The sequence below is a fragment of the Bombina bombina genome, chromosome 3 (assembly GCF_027579735.1).
Source record: "Bombina bombina isolate aBomBom1 chromosome 3, aBomBom1.pri, whole genome shotgun sequence".
NCBI classification, from domain to species: domain Eukaryota; kingdom Metazoa; phylum Chordata; class Amphibia; order Anura; family Bombinatoridae; genus Bombina; species Bombina bombina.
The window spans coordinates 1,100,170,102-1,100,188,329 of record NC_069501.1 but is presented as its reverse complement, the minus strand read 5'-3'; the positions used below and the strand labels follow the sequence as shown (position 1 = coordinate 1,100,188,329).

Here is an 18,228-nt window from a genome sequence, read left to right as displayed (position 1 = left end):
AGCTCACTATGATACGCTTGAAAAGATAGGTGAAACGCCTTTATATTGAGATTCCTTAGCAACCTTTAGAGTGTCAATGAATCTAACCCAGTGTCTTGAGTTATGATGTGATTAGCAACAAAACTCTAATTGACCTCATGGTTTGTTAATTTATGCATGGATCTATTCCCATGGGTAACAAAATGATGAATGCATTACTTGTATTTTTTTCATTTAATATTGTGAATTATATCATTGTCTAATTCCGGTAATATATTTTTTTAATTGATTATTTGGAAAAATGTTTAATTACTTGGAAACATTAATTAAAATATTTTATTATGTAATAATTATCATACCATCATTATGAGAAGTATCCACTTGAAAACATCATATCTATCTGGGGTTTTTTTGTACATAATCCCAACTGGGTTAATGTTTTGTGATATCACAATACTCCTGTTTTCTAGTATCCTATCCTATCCAAACATACCTTTTTCTCCCCACTTAAAACATTGAAATATCATTAAACTTAAAAAGTTGACATGAAAATGTCAACCCAACCTCGTTATTGTGATGTAAATGACAAATTAATTAAATTTAAGGCTAAATTTGGGCTAAGGGTTAGTTAGTGCCTAATTTAATCTAAGCCCAGGTGTACAGTCAGTCATGTATACTGTATTCATGATTTCAAAAATGTATATGCCCTAAAAATCTAGGAAAACAATTTCAAAATACTTGTCACAAATACTAAAATTGTAGTATTTAAATAACACAGTATTTTATATTTGGATGTTTATCAGTTAGTTAAATACACCCTAACGTCCTAACTTAAACCACAAAGTTATTTTCATATGAACATATTCACTTTTAAAAACAGGTTTCTAAATAAGAAATAAGGTCATCGATTCAGTGGCGTCACTAGGGTTGGTGTCACCCGGTGCAGTAAGTTATGGTGTCACCCCCCTCCCCCCCCAGAAAGCAGACACACACAAAAACACAGGCAAACACACATACAAACACTCAGACACACTTAAAACATACTCAGATTCACACACAAACACTCGGAAACACACTCAGACACACACAAACAAAAACACACACACAAAAACACTGAGACACACACACACACACAAAAAAACTCAGACACACACATACAAAATATGTAAACTGCCCTGCATTAATTATAAAGCTCATGCCTAGAGTTGCTCCCTGGCTCAGCAGAGCATCAAATGAAAGATAAACAGAGCACTCTAAAAATAAATCACTAAAGAAAAGTTTTAGGTGCAAACTATGAAAATTCTGCTCTCTGACTCTGTTCCAAGTCTGTCAGTGCACAGCCCCGGGCCGCGTGCCTACCGCTTCTTATGACCAATCACCTCTGCACTCTGCCCACCCCCAGACCCCCACCCGCCCTCCTACCTGTTCAGTGTGCACTTAGTGTACCGTAACCGTAATGGTCTGGTGGGCATCATACGTGGCTCCTTTACTTTAAAGACAGTGTCAAACAGTCATGCGGTCAGGTGCCAGGCATCCCCTCATGATTTGCCAGTTCCCGTTTAGAGAGACAGCACAGCAGTGAGTGACTCCACTGCTCCATATGTCACTGAGCAGTGAGCACAGATAGGCAGGCAGGTTTAGGCTAGCAGCGCAGCTTTGCAAGCCCCACGGCATGCCCACAACATTCATAGCGAAATTGGGCAGGGGAGAAGCAAAGTACAAACAAGCAAAAGCAGCCGGGAAAACTATTTGTTGAAATTGCAGCACTGGCTCAAGGGGCAAAAAAATTGTGTGTCTACATCTTCCCCAGTCCCACCAATGTTCACAAATGCAGCCCCTCTAATAAAAAAAAAAAATCTATGCATCTCAACATTGTATTTCTTTGAATTTCAATAAAATGAAAAAAAAATAAAATAAATTTTTTTTTGGTGTCACCCCCTGGTGGGTGTCACCCGGGTGCGGATCGCCCCCCCCTAGTGAAGCCACTGCATCAATTATTTAATGCCAATAAATAATGGCTAAAATTTAAATTTCTGCTTTGGCGTCTATTCCAATCTATTTAAAAAGGTGAATTGCTCAGATTTTCACAGTGTGCTTATATTCAAGGTTATTCAAATTCCAAAAGAAAGCTTGGTTATTTTGTGATTATCAAGAGGTGTTGCTCCACATAAACTTCCATAATGCTTTAAGCAAAGCATCACAGTTTTAATTGGTTGAACTTGTGCTTTAGCTCCTTTGCATTTTAAATTTGTTTTTAGCCAGAAGTGTATGTCAACCATTTTTAAATGTATCTAAGGTATTTTCAATTACTACCTCATTAGGTAATTAGTTCCACAATTTGATTGCTCTTACAGTGAAAAATATTTTACATTGCTGGAGATTAAATCTCCTTTCATCCAGTCTTAGATTATGACCGCTTGTCACACACAATTTTCTTGGAAGAAACAGAGCTTTTGCCATCTCTGTATATGGACCTTGAATACATTTATATAAAGTAATCATGTCACTTCTAAAGCGTTTTGTTTTCTAGAGAAAACAGACCCAGTTTTCAGGGGTGGAAATATCACTATGGTTTACTAGTCAGGGGATAAAAGCTACTAGCCCAGGGGGGAAATTTTAGTAGTCCACTCAATGTTAAAGATAGGAAATAGTCAAGTTTCTAAGTCGGCCGCTGCAATTTCTAAGTCATCTGGGACCACTGGATCACTGGAAGATTCAAGCCCTGTGTGTATATATATATATATATATATATATATATATATATATACTCTGTGAGAAACATTACTGGGCTAAAAAGAAGCTGCACCCAGGTGGTAAATCGCCATACAACAGGCTAACAATAGTGTTGAGCAGGTTGTTCGTTCCTGTGAGTGCGCTTCTCTCTGTGTGTGTGTGTGTGTGTGTGTGTGTGTGTGTGTATGTATGTATATATATATATATATATATATATATATATATATATGTATACATATATATATATATGTATATATATATATTATATATGCTTTTATTTGTGTACATACTGTATGTAGTTATATGAATATATATGTATTTACAGACATATGTACACATATAAACACATAAATACATATGTTAACTCACACACACACACACACACACACACACACACACATATATATATATATATATATATATATATATATATATATATATATATGTGTGTGTGTGTGTGTGCATTGGTGCCCTTTGCAGTCAAGTAGCTGAAAACATGAAAAATCATATTTATGCAATATTCATATTTAATAAAGTGTTTTACTATTTTTTTGCTGCACATATTTCACATTCCAGTGTTACTCACATAAGGGAATATGTTCAAAGTATTTTTACATATATATTTCTATATATATCTATATATATATATATATATATATATGTAAATAATTATTTTTAATATTTATCCAATATTCTTTCTAGTATATTTAGGGCTAGATTACAAGTGGAGTGCTCCTGCTTGCACATATTATAAATTGAAAAGCTAACCCAAAAAAAAAAGCCAAACTTCGAATATCGTGAACCCGTTAATGTATTCCCCCATAAACTTCAATGGAATGCGAAAAGTGGATAAACACCCATACTCGTGCGCAAACCCGATTGTGTTTAACCAAGTACGCTTACCTGACATGAAATATGAATATTTCATATTCCAATTTTCTTCAAATAGAAGAATATGTTATATTTATTCATAAATAAATATTTCTATATACATCTGATGTTTATAGCTTGTAAAATATATATATGTTAATTACACATATATAACCAAATGTGCTTGTTGGGACACTATAAATGGCACCAATTAAATGGATATGTCCGTCAGTTTTAAAAAAACATAGTTCATTGCTGGACCATTTTGTAATCAGGAAAATAAGAGAGACCCAGTAAGAGTGGCTGAGTCAGTGCAAACATCTTTGGCAGGCAAAACGTGTGAGAGGAAGGATAATCTGTTGCACTGGCTGGGACATTGAAAGAGAGAGGTGTCTAACAGAACCAACTTTTTGAGGAGTGCTTAGATCCCAGACTGTTGTGGGCCTGGGTCTGTAAAAGAGCATGGAAGGAGCCCTGCCAGTGAGAGTAGTTGAGTCAGAGAGAGTTAGGTTTAGCCAGTGAGAGAGAGGAGTAAGAAAAGTTCAGTTGCTTATTTAGCCTGGGCCAGTGAGAGGTAGATAGAGTGGTGTCTAGCCTGTAACTAGGCAGTGTTAGAGGAATGGGAGGGTCATCAGACAATAGCTGGACCTGTTCATTTGGTGAGAGATGTTTTTGTATGTTAGATTTTTCCGTGAGTAAACCGAACTGCCAGCTAGTGGTAGGCCCATAAGGTCCAGAGCACCTTGAATACTGCACCAAATGTTTTTTTTTTATCCCTGGACTCATGGATTTGTAAAAGCTATCACTTTAACTATGTCTGTCTCATTGCTCCATATGAGCTACTGAAAGATGACTTGGATCCCATGTCAGGTCAATACCAGTACCTGGTTGGCAAGGTTGTTAAGCTGCATACACTTTATCGCCTATGCAGTGCCATCTCTAATTGGCTTAGTCTACTTTTTTCTAAGGTGCTGAGCCATTTCCTGACAACACTGGCCGTTGTCTATTTACTCTCCTTCAAAGATGCAGTGCGAAGTTCTAAAGTAATAATGATCATCATTAATGTTTCCTTACCTGAAATCTGCATAAAGAAAATGTATTCTTCAACTTCTTCATTGTCATGTTCTGCTTCTTCTAAGGGGCTACCTTCTCTATTTTATAATTATTCTGCCCCTGAACGGTTAACTTGGCTAGCCAATCAGGATTTTAAATGGGCATGGCTACTATTAAAAATAGGCAAACACACTCTTTCAATTGGCTAATGTAAAAGATGTAGTCAGGGTTTGAGTTAAAGGTTATACCACTATTGCTATGTACTATATATAACAGTGTTAAACCAACTAAAGGGATATTAAACACTAAGGGCCAGATTACAAGTGGAGTGCTAATTTATACTCCGACTAGAGTGTTAATTGCGCTAGAAGCAAGCTTTTTGCGCTAGTCGGCTTGCACTTGGATTATGAGTTGAAAGTAAACTATTTATATACATTATTAAATATAGGTATATATATATATATACACACACATACATATATATATATATATATACACATACAGTCGTATGCAAAAGTTTAGGTACCCCTGACAATTTCCATGATTTTTATTTATAAATATTTGGGTGTTTGGATCAGCAATTCCATTTTGATCTATCAAATAACTGAAGGACACAGTAATATTTCAGTAGTGAAATAAAATGTATTGGATTAACAGAAAATGTGCAATATGCATCAAAACGAAATTAGACAGGTGCATAAATTTGGGCACCCCAACAGAAATATTGCATCAATATTTAGTAGAGCCTCATTTAGCAGAAATAACAGCCTCTAGACGCTTCCTATAGCCTCACTATGTTCCTCAAAGTGGACACTGACAGCTTAAATCTCTGCTATAGCTTTTTGTAGCCTTCCCTTAAACCATAATGTTGAACAATCTTTGTTTTCAGGTCATTTAAGAGTTGTTTTGAGGCCCTCATGTTGCCACTCTTCAGAGGAGAGTCAAAGAGAACAACAAATTGGCTACCTTAAATACCTTTTCTCATAATTGGATGCACCTGTCTATGAAGTTCAAGGCTTAATGGGCTCACCAAACCAATTGTGTGTTCCAATTAATCAGTGCTAGGAGGTTGTTACAGATATTCAAATCAACAAAATGACAAGGGTGCCCAAATGTATGCACCTGTGTAATTTTGTTTGGATGCATAGTGCACATTTTCTGTTAATCCAATAAACCTTATTTCACTACTGAAATATTACTGTGTCCTTCAGTTATTTGATAGAACAAAATGAAATTGCTGATCCAAACACCCAATTATTTTTAAATGAAAATCATAGAAATTGTCAGGGGTGCCTAAACTTTTGCATACAACTGTATATATATATATATATGTGTATATATATAGAATGACTCCAGGAAGATAATCCTTTTTGACTGGGGTGTGTAGAATATAGCTGTTTCTGCACTTTCATGTTAAAATGGATTGGAAAGCCCACAATATTCAGAATTACATTACAGGAAAGGAGAACAAATAAAATAAATAATAAAAGTATATTGCAAAGTTGTTTTTCTACATATAATTAAACAAGTTATATTAATATCTTGAGGTGTTTAAAGTCCCTTTAAGGTTAGATACTTCCTGGTGGTTGGTTATATTATGGTGGCGGGAGCTGCTAAAGTGGAGTTACTAGTTCCTGCTAGATTTTTATAGAATAAGAACAATTATTATATATTAAATTTAAATGAAAAATTATTAGCAATATAAAAATGGAGTGACATGTATGTTGATATTGCATAAATGTTGGCAAAATTACTAAGTTTAACTAAATCTGTAGCACAGTTTGAGAAGACATCTTGCTTCTTGCCAGATGCTAAGAAAAATTGTGACACTATAAAATGTGGATTGCTACGAAAAATGTGTATTTATTGATAATATGTCAAATATTATATGAAATGCAGGCCTGTGCTTAAGGGCAGAAAAAAAGGAAAAGGAAAGCTATTTTATTTAGTAAAAAAATAAAAATAATGAATTATTCTTGCAGTGTTTTGAAATTTGAAAACTTTCAACTACATTTAATTAAAATGAAATCTAGAAAAAAAATATTATTATTAAGATTATTATTACTATTATTATTATTTATTAAATAATGTGGCATGGGAGCAATAAAATGGCTTCCCGGCCTAACAGAGCCCTTTGATGCGTTTTGGAACAATTTCTTTAAAAGTGGGGAATAGATATGATGTTTACATTTTTATTTAAAATCTTTTTTTCATCAAAACTATTTGCAGAGCATCTAGTTGTTACAATTTAGAGTATAATGAGTGTTACTTATGATTAAAATCCCTTTTCTTTTATATATTTTGAGTGCACAGTAATATAAATTGAAGATTATTATCACAAGGACAAATATTTGCCAACAAAGGGGTAGATCAAAATCTTTTTATATACAAAATACAATACAACATTAAAGTCTATGGGGATTTGTATAGATAAATCATATGATACACTATTCTAAAGGATTGTGATCAAGCTCACAGTTTATAAGCAGGGTCTATATTAGTAATTCAATTACAAAGCAATTACCTAGATTTAAAATCCAAAAAGGGCGCTATGTTTTGATATTGAGAAATGACAGGATATGTTGATTATTAATGGATCTTATCTGTGGCACAAAGACAAGAACATCTCTACAGAGTCTGAATTATTGTATGGTTTCAACTCTACAAAAACATAGTATCTGCCTTTACTGATGAAGTCATGAATATCTACATCTTATTATTATAATCAGTTATTTGTAAAACACCAACAGATATTGCAGTGCTATAAACATAGGTCTAATATGCAAGGTAGCATTTATGTCCCTGCCATGAGGGTGATCTACAAAAAAGCTGAGCTTGTATGCTTACATGCTAAGGGGGTTCAAGGGAATAACGCTGCGGAATCTGTTGGCACTCTTCAAATAACTAATAATAATAATAATAAGGGAATGACAAAAGGGGGAGAGGAACTGTGGCTAACAAATGGTTAGCATACATTGTATGCTTCCCTGAACAGTAAGATCTTTAAAGAGCACTTGAAACTTTGAAAACTAGGTGAGAGTCTTGTGGAGCAAGGCAGAGAGTTTCACAAGATAGAGGTCAATCTAGAGAAGTCCTCTAGACAGGAGTGTGAGGAGGTGATAACAGAGGAGAAGATCAGGAGGTCAGTGTTATTGAAAGCCTTGAATGTCAGAGTAAGGATTTTGTATTTTATTCTGGAGCTTAGAGGAAGCCAGTCCTACTCGGCTACAATCAATATCGCTTCTATTTTTGTGCCCATATTACAAGCCCTATGTTATGTTTTAGAACTCAAGTGATAGTTTAGGGAACTCTACCATCTGCTAGTCAAAATAGCGCAAGAGGACTGAATTCGAATCATAAATTAATTTTATGGGGACGCACAGTAAAATTCATGTTGAATATTGCTTGAACACTAAGCCAATAGTCCGCTAAGTTGATGGTACACTAAGCAGATATAGAATACACAGTACTTTTGTAATATTATGTTTCATATACCTTTTGTTCCCTTATGCAATTGTTACAGTAATTCTGTGTCTTATGTTTTTAACTGGTTCCCAATTCTGTAAAAATACTCAATATATTCATATTCCTTTTTGCTACCCTTTGTCTCTATAACAAACTACACTATTCAATTACTCCTTCTCCCTCTCCACCTGCACTGTTCATTAGCCCATCTCTCTTAAACTCACCATACTTTTGTACTCATGAACTTTACCTATTCCTAAACACTCTCTCTCTCCCCTGCAGCTCATCTCAAAAACAGTCTCACTACTGCAAATCTGTATCTCATCTCATGTCACTCTCCCTCTTGCTTCTACTTACTGTTGGTGACATCTCCCCTAATCCTGGTCCCCAACCACTGACAAACTATGCACATCCATGTGTACCATCCCATAGACTCAGAAAACAAAACTCTGCACACCTTACTCACATTCCTCTTGCATCTAAAGCCACTACCCCTTTCACATGTGCACTCTGGAACTTTCGCTCTGTTTGCAACAAGCTCACTTCTATACATGACCTCTTCATCTCCCGCTCCCTCAACCTTCTGGCCCTAACAGAAACCTGGCTCTTTCCCCTAGACACAGCATCTACTGCTGCTCTGTCACATGGGGGTCTCCACTTCAGCCACACTCCTAGGTCTGGTAAATAGACAAGGAGGTGGTGTAGGTATTTTACTTTCCTCTCGTTGCACCTTTCAACAAATACATCCTATTTCTTCCCTCACTTTTCCCTCATTCGAAACCCACATGATTCGCTTATTCTCCCCTCTCTCTGTACGTGTTGCAGTCATATACCGACCCCCTGGCTCCTCAACTCAATTTCTAGATCACTTGGCTGCCTGGCTACCCTATTTCCTTTCCTCAGACACCCTTGCCCTCATTCTTGGCGACTTCAACATCCCCCTTAACAATCCCACTGCCTCATCTGCTACAACTTCTGCAACTCACTTCCTCTTTCGGTCTGTCACAATGGACTGATTCTCCCACTCACAAAGACGGTCAGTCTCTTGACCTGATCTTTAGCTATCAATGCACTCTCTCAAACTTCTCAAACTCCCCTTTTCCTCTTTCTGACCACCATCTCCTTACTTGCAACATATCATCCCTTCCTACAACTCTCCCACCTTCTACTCCTCACACCAAACTTCACAGAAGCATTATGTCTTTAGATCAGCAACAACTTGCTAATTCCCTTAAACCGCTCCTCTCATCCTTCTCCTCCTTTTCCTGCCCTGAACAATCTATCTGCCACTATAATTCCACCCTTATATCTGTCCTTGACAATCTCGCCCCTCTTACAACTGCTCAGAAATCACACACTCATCCCCAGCCCTGGCATATTCCTCTGACACGGTACCTACGCAGATGTTCCCGTACTGCTGAACGGCATTGGAGAAAATCGCGGAGTTCAGCTGATTTTCTTCATTACAAATTCATCTTGAACTCCTACTACTATGCCCTTAATCTTCACAAGCAACACTACTTCTCTACTCTTATCTCTAATCTTTCTTCAAACCCAAAACGTCTGTTCTCCACGTTCAATACTCTCCTCCGCCCTCCCCCACTTCCTAATACAACTTTTCTGTCAGCTCAAGACTTTGCCAGTCACTTCATTAACAAAATTGACTCCATCAGACATGAAATCAGCTCTCAACATAATTCCATTCTCTCCCTCAAATGCTCTCACTCAACCACAACCCTCATAACCTGAAACTTAGTTCATTCTCCCCTGTTACTGAAGAAGAAGTTTCAGCACTTATACTGCGCTCTCACCTCACTACCTGTCCCCTTGACCCTATCCCCTCACAGCTACTCCCCTCCCTCTCTGCTACCCTTACCCCTATACTAACACACATTTTCAACCTCTCCCTCAGTACTGGTACATTTCCCTCATCGGTGAAACATGCACTGGTCACACCTATCCTCAAAAACTTCCCTTGATCCTACCTCCCCATCCAACTAAAGCCCTATTTTCCCTCCTCCCTCTTGCTTCAAAGCTTCTTGAAAAACTAGTATATGCACGCCTATCCCATTTCCTTACGTTAAACTCCCTTCTTGACCCGCTGCAATCTGGATTTTGTCCCTATCACTCCACAGAGACAGCTATTGTTAAGGTCACCAACAACTACTTACAGCTAAATCAAAAGGCCACTTCTCTCTGCTTATCCTCCTTGATCTGTCTGTAGCCTTTGACACTGTCAACCACCCTCTTTTGCTCCAAACCCTCCAATCCTTCGGCATCTGTGACACAGCCCTTTCGTGGCTCTCTTCCTACCTATCAAACGTACCTTAAGTGTAGCCTTCTCTGGGGCCTCCTCTACCCCGTCACCACTTTCTGTCGGAGTACCGCAAGGCTCTGTCTTCGGTCCCCTTCTCTTCTCAATCTATACGTCATCACTAGGTTCCCTAATTAAGTCCCACGGTTTCCAATATCATTTGTATGCCGATGACACCCAAATCTACTTCTCTGCACCAGACCTATCTCCTTCCTTGCTAACCCGTGTCACTAACTGTCTTTCTCACACCTCTTCCTGGATGAACTCTCACTACCTGAAGCTAAATGTCTCCAAAACTGAGCTCCTCATTTCCCCCCCTTCTTCCAAAATCTCCACCCCCAATAGCTCTATAACTGTCGACAACTCCATCATTACCCCTACCCTCACATTTGACTCAGATCTTTCCTTCACTCCTCACATTCAGTCCTTGGCTAAAGCCTGCCGCTTCCACCTTAAAAACATCTCTAAAATTAGACACTTCCTTACACATTCTTTCCCGCCTTGTTTACTGCAACTCTGTCCTCTCTGGTCTCCCCACCTGCCGCCTAGCTCCTTTACAATCCATAATGAATGCCTCTGCCAGACTCATCTTCCTTACACATCGCTCTTCATCTGCTGCACCTCTCTTCCAATCCCTTCACTGGCTTCCTCTTGCCTCTAGGATCAAACACAAAACTCTCACTCTGACATACAAAGCCCTCAACTGCACTGCTCCCCCCCTACATCTCAGACCTTGTCTCCAGATACTCTCCCTCCCGTCCCCTTCGCTCTGCTCATGACCTCCTACTCTCCTCCTCTCTTGTCACCTCATCACACTCCCGTTTACAGGACTTCTCCAGACTGGCTCCCATCTTGTGGAACTCTCTGCCTCGCTCCACAAGACTCTCTTCTAGTTTTAAAAGCTTCAAGTGCTCCCTAAAGACTCTACTGTTCAGGGATGCATACAACCTACACTAACCTTTCCTAATACCAGTTCCTCTCCTCCATTGCTATCCCCTGAACTCCCTTAGCATGTAAGCCTAAAATTCCAGCTGTTTGTAGATCACCTTCTTAAGAGCTGACTACAACAGTGCAACTCTTGGCAGGGCCCTCTAACCATTTGATCCCTATAATTGTTTTGTTGTACTCCCCCTTTAATTATAGCACTGCGCAATCTTTGTTTATAGCACTGCAGATGGTGCACAAGTAGTAGAGTTCTTCATGTAGTTTTGTGTTGTAATATTATTATTAATAATAAAAATAATAATAATAATAATAATAATAATGGTGCGAGTGCAACACTCACCCTCTGTAATACAAGCTCAATTAACCTACTAACTGCACTATCCATTAAATGCATAGGGAGTGCTGAAATTTTTTTGGCCATGTTTAGATGTTCTGTTTAGATTTCAACCATCCACTTGTAATACTAGATTGTTCATTATTCTTAGCGTGAGACAGAGTGCAAAATGATCTACCTTGTACTATAGATGGCAGTACTTTTAATCTAGCCCTAAATAAAGCAATTGCACTTATTAAATATGCTCCTCTCTTCTTCAGTACTACATTCATGTTTGTAAAGGTTTTTGGTAACCAGCATTCAACAGTATTCAACAAAGCTGCTAAGATCATGATCAGCTGATTATAGTTTAAAGTATGGTAGAATTGTCAAATGTCTGTTCTCCAAAATAAGTGTGTGCTTTTCCCATGTAAATATTAAATGAACAAAATAATATTCTAGTGCATAAAAGTTAGACTCAATTTTAAGAACTTAAAGACTGTTTGGTTAATGAAGTCAACAATTTTCATACTTACTCATTATAATCCTAAGGTAAAATATGCAATTTATTTTTATCAAATTAAATCAATTAAAAACCTATTATGCAATAGCTTAAACTGTAATACTTAGGTAGCAATATTATTCAGCAAATTTGTAATCAATATCATTCTAAGTGAGAAACCTTATTGCATAGGCTATACCAAAATTAAAAATCACACTGTAAAGCATTTTTATAAATGATCACAATGATACAGAAGTTATTTAACTTATAACATAGTCCTAAAATACTGGTTATTGGCATATTTGTGCACAAATAGAATATATAAAATACAGGATATGTTAGCATTTATATTCATATTAAACAATGTATTATTAGCAAAGTATCCTTACTCAAATACAGAATTTGTTTTTGTTCAAAACCAATTCATGAGGTACATCTATAATTCTCTCATTTACATGCAAATAAGATATTTAATCAACACAGTTTTCCCCAAACAATTCAATCAATATAGCGTTTAAGAGTTTCAAAAGTTTTGATGGTACCCCTTATCCTAAAGAACCTCTCATTGGGGCCATCACCATATCGTAATTAAAAATAAATGCACACTTTCTCTCCAAAATCACACAATGCACCCAAATCACCCCAAAAATACAACAATTTTCATCTTAATTCTATCAAGCAGATATGCTGTGGGAAGATGTTCATGTAAAATTTATGATCAAACCAATTAGAGCACTGTTTCCCTGTAAACACAATAAAGGAAAACTGGTCTTACCATTTTATACACATATAGGGTTAGATTACCAGTGGCGCTTGTCGATTGTTAGTGCGGGTCACTATAAACAATATATATATATATATATATATATATATATATATATATATATATACAGTCATGTGAAAAAGAAAGTACACCCTCTTTAAATTTAATGGTTTTACGTATAAGGACATAATAAAAATCCTCCTGGTCCTTAACAGGTCTTAAAATTAGGGTAAATACAACCTCGGATGAACAACAATACTTGACATATTACAGTGTGTCATGATTTATTTAACAAAAATAAAGCCAAAATGGAGAAGCCATGTGTGAAAAACTAAGTACACCTTATGATTCAATAGCTTGTTGAAGAACATTTAGCAGCAATAACTTGAAGTAACCATTTTCTGTATGACTTTATCAGTCTCTCACATTGTTGTGGAGGAATTTCGGCCCACTCTTCTTTACAACGTTGCTTTAGTTCATTGAGTTTTGCAGGCATTCAGTTATGCACAGCTCTCTTAAGGTCCCAACGCAGCATTTCAATCAAGTTGAGATCTGGGCCATTGCAACACCTTGATTCTTTTCCTTTTCAGCCATTCTGTTGTAGATTTGCTGGTGTGCTTAGGATCATTGACCTGTTGTATGACCCAATTTCGGCCAAGCTTTAGCTGTCAGACAGATGGCCTCACATTTGATTCTAGAATACCTTGGTATACAGAGGAGTTCATGGTCGACTCAATGACTGCAAGGTGCCCAGGTCTTGTGGTAGCAAAACAAGCCCAAATTATCACCCCTCAACCACTGTGCTTGACAGTTGGTATGAGGTGTTTGTGATAATATGCTGTGTTTAGTTTTCACCAAACCTGGCACTGTGCATTAACGCCAAACATCTCCACTTTGGTCTTGTCTATCCAAAGGACATTGTTCCAGAAGTCTTGTGGTTTGTTCAGATGCAACTTTTCAAGCCTGAGCCATGCTGCCATGTTCTTTTTATAGAGAAGAGGCTTTCTCCTAGCAAGCGTCCATACAAACCATTCTTGTTCAGTCTTTTTCTAATTGTACTGTAACAAACTTTAACATTTATCATGTTAACTGAGGCCTGTATAGTCTGAGATGTAACTCTTATTTTTCTTGCAGTTTCTCTGAGCATTGCACGATCTGACCTTAGGGTGAATTTAGAAACATAGAAACATAAAATTTGACAGTAGATAAAAACCAAAAAGGCCTATCAAGTCAACCCATATTACATGTCACTTTTTTGTTAGGATAGCCTTATGCATGTCCCAGGCATTTTTTTTAATTCTTTTTCAGTCTTTGTGTTTACCACCTCAAATGGAAGTTTATTCCATGAATCCACCACCCTTTCTGTAAAAAAATGCTTCTTAAAATTTTTCCTGAATCTGCTACCCTCTAACTTTAGACTGTGACCCCTTGTTTTGGCATTTCTTTTTTTTGTGGAAAATGCATTCATCTTCTACTTTATTAAGTCCCTTCATATATTTGAAGGTTTCTATCATGTCACCTCTTTCCCTTCTATCCTCTAAACTATACATATTTAGATCATAGAGTCTTTCTTTGCATGTTTTATATTTTAGACCATGTACCATTTTAGTAGTACTATTTTGGACAGCTTCTATATTATTTTATCTTTCTGAAGATATGGTCTCCAGAACTGTACACAGTATTCCAGATTTGACCTAACTAATGATCTGTAAAGTGGCATAAGAACCTTGCTATTTCTGCTATTAATACCTCTCTCAATGCAACCGAGTATTCAACTGGCCTTACTGCCTGCACTACTGCATTGTGTACCAAATTTTAAATCATCTGAAATAATAATTCCCCAGTCCCTTTCTTCTTTAGTTACAGTCAGTTATGTACCATTGAGACTATAATTGGCCTTTGGGTTTTTGGATCCTATATGCATAATTTTGCTCTTGGTAATAATACATTTCAGATCCCATTTATTTGATCAGTCCTCTAGTTATTTAATATCATTGTTCATTTGGGACGTCCACTCCTGGGAAGATTGAATCTTTTCCACTTGTGAATAATCTTTCTCACTGTAGAATGATGGACTTTAAATTGTTTGGAATGGCCTTATAACCCTTCCCAGATTGATGTGCAGCAACATTTGCGTCTCTAAGATTATTTCTGATATCTTTCCTCCTTGGTATTGTGTTAACACACACCTGAATCCAGACCAGCAAACTGCTAAAACTTCAGCTTTTATGGAAGTGGTCACACTTGGTGATGATCAATTAATCAATGGCATTTGATTAGTAGCACCTAGCTGCTACTTTGCCTCTTAATTCCTTTGGAAGAAGTAAGGGTTTACTTAGTTTTTTCATACATGGCTTCTCCATTTTGGATTTTGTTGATGTTAAATAAATCATGACACGGTGTAATAGGTCATGTGTTCTTGTTCATCTGAGGTTGTATTTACCTAATTTCAAGACCTGCTAAGTACCAGATGATTGTTATTATGTCCTGATACATAAGACCATAGAATTCAAAGAGGGTATACTTTCTATTTCACACTTTTGAGTTCTTTCCACTCAAATGCCTTAATACATCAAACATTTTTTTTCAGTTTTAATATTTGATAATGTGTTTTACTGTGTATTTACTGTAAATATTTTACATTCCAATTTTTGTCACATAGTAGAAAATGTTTTTAGTATTTTTTTAAATCTATATACCTATATATATCTGTATATATCTATATATGTATACATTCATAAATATTTTATATATATATATCTATACATATAAATATATTTTACAATATATATATATATATATATATATATACAGTAAATATATATATGTATTTAAAAAAAAGAAAATTGTATTCTATGTGTAGAGCATTAGAATGTAAAATATTCATAACTACCTTCTGGTTTAGTGCTGTAGGTCTAACACAGTGTTGGGTTAGCGAGCAGACTACAAGTGTTAGTTTTATTTAACAGCGTGCTCCATTAAAGTCTATGGGGAGAAGACTTGTAAAATAATGTAATGTAAAATATTCATAACTACCTTCGGATTTATTGCTGTAAGTCTAACGTTTTTTTTTAACAGCACACTCTATTAAACTTTAGGGGGGAGGAGTTTTAAAGATAGAAAATAATAAAGTTTTATCATAATATTTCTTATTTACAATGAAGATTATTTTATGGTTTTATGATTCACTTGTGATGTCACCCTGTGTTATAGATACGGCTTTGAATATTGACAAATATTCTCTATTTTCTAGTGGAATTAAAACAAATGTTTTTTTTTTTCCATTTTAAGATAACACACAAAACACAATTGATCAGTTGACAAACTATCTTAAAGGGACAGGCTACACTAAAATTGTTATTGTTTAAAAAGATAGATAACGCCTTTACTACCCATTCCCCAGATTTGCACAACCACAATTGATATATTAATATACTTTATAACATATTATTAAAGGGACATGATAACTCAACATTTTTCTTTCATGATTTAGATAGAGCATACATTTTTAAACAACTTTCCAATGTACTTCTTTTTTGGTTAATTCCTTTAGTATCCTTTGTCGAAAAGCATATCTAGATAGGCACAGGAGCCGCAAGCTAGCTGCTGATTGGTGTCTGCACATATATGCCTCTTGTGTTTGGCTTACCAATGTGTTCAGCTAGCTCCCAGTAGGGCATTGTTGCTCCTTTAAGAAAGGATACCAAGAGAATAAAGCAAAATTGATAATAGTAGAAAATTAGAAAAATGTTTACAATTGAAAGTTGTATCTTAATTAATAATGAAAGCAACATTTTGGATTTCATGTCCCTTTAAGATTTATGCTATTGAGTGCCTGGGTGTTGTATGTCATGTGTTTCTGTTTAAAAAAAACGCCCTTTTTACGCTAAAATATTGATATTTAAAGAAACTTTACTAAATAAATTTGCAAGTGTGCACCCAGAATGAGCATCTGTTGATATTGTACAAATACAAAAAGTAATTAAAATAAATTATCCTTTCTCAAAAATTCTTTGTTTTACCTACATTTGATTTCATTCTGATTCTATTCATCAGAAAACTTTATGCAAAAAATAAATAAATGAAAAAACATTATCTTGATTAAACACTGCAATTACAAATTCCCATCCCGTGAAAGCTGCCTCCCTGAATACGATTTCAATTACTTATCTAGTTAATATAATAAATATATAATACATTTCCGAATGTGGAAAATAATTATAAATTTGCATTAATCACATTTTTTTTAATTAAATGTAGAAAAACAAACTTTATTAATAAGCATGCAGACTAAAGATACGGACAACAACTAAAATTCACACGTACAATACAAAGTAAACGAGAAACTGTAACATTTGTAGATAACACAGAATTACTGAAGTGGTTTTAATGCACAATGCATTATTTTGTTATGCATTGTTAATTGTAAGGTATAAGGTAAGGGTTGTGTTTACAGGGTTTAAATTGACAGAATATAAGAATAGAAATAATGTAATCCGTTAAGATTCTGTTGAGAAATATTTTGGGCTAGACAAAAGCCTATATACAGAATATGTATGTAACATGGTAATATTATTGGTCAAATAAAGTAGAATTTGGATATATACTGCCCTTTAAACCACATAAAATATTAAGGATATGTGATGAACAAAAGCTGGCAATGTTAGCATGGTTAATGGACAAAGAAGGAGAATGAGGGAGGTGGTTGCGTAATCTCAGCAAAAACTGAGATTAAAGTTATAAAGCAGCATATGGACTGGATAAAAAAAACAAAAAACATGTTAATCCACTGAAGGGACTGGTTAATGGAGACTGCCAGCACGTTGCCATGGAAACACTGACTGTTGGCGCTGAACCATCTCATACCTTATCCAATACATTCCTGGTTGTTGGTAGTAGTCCAAAGACCCTGATCTCTTGATGGTAAACCCGTGGTCCAGCTGAGCAGAGAGAAATGGGTCAACTCAGTGGATCAACATTTTGCTATAGAATTAAGACTCCATTTCAAATTGCCCTTCCATGATAGCAGAGTGTTAGGTTTAAGACCTTCAGAGATGGTGAGAACCTATCAAAAAGGTGAACCACTCCAACACTGAAGGTGATAAATAATATAATAATATTTTTTACAACCTACATATTTGATGTCACAAAACAAGACATTATAAAAATATAATGAAATAAAATATAATAAAAAACAAATACATTAAAAATATGTTTAATTAGCATTTGTCATTATAGGAATGTGTCTCTGAGGCTATAATACTCTAATGTTGATACTGTTTTCATTGTAT

The 18,228-nt window shown here is 35.8% G+C and overlaps 1 protein-coding gene across 1 annotated transcript in view; it reads right to left on the bottom strand.

Moving 5' to 3' along the window:
• DCLK1 (doublecortin like kinase 1) overlaps nucleotides 1-18,228 on the bottom strand; it is a 596,478-nt gene that overhangs the window by 26,554 nt on the left and 551,696 nt on the right. Inside the window, exon 16 of the mRNA XM_053708444.1 lies at nucleotides 17,804-17,877. Within this exon, the coding sequence (XP_053564419.1) occupies nucleotides 17,804-17,877 (74 nt within the window). The remainder of the gene's footprint in view (nucleotides 1-17,803; nucleotides 17,878-18,228) is intronic.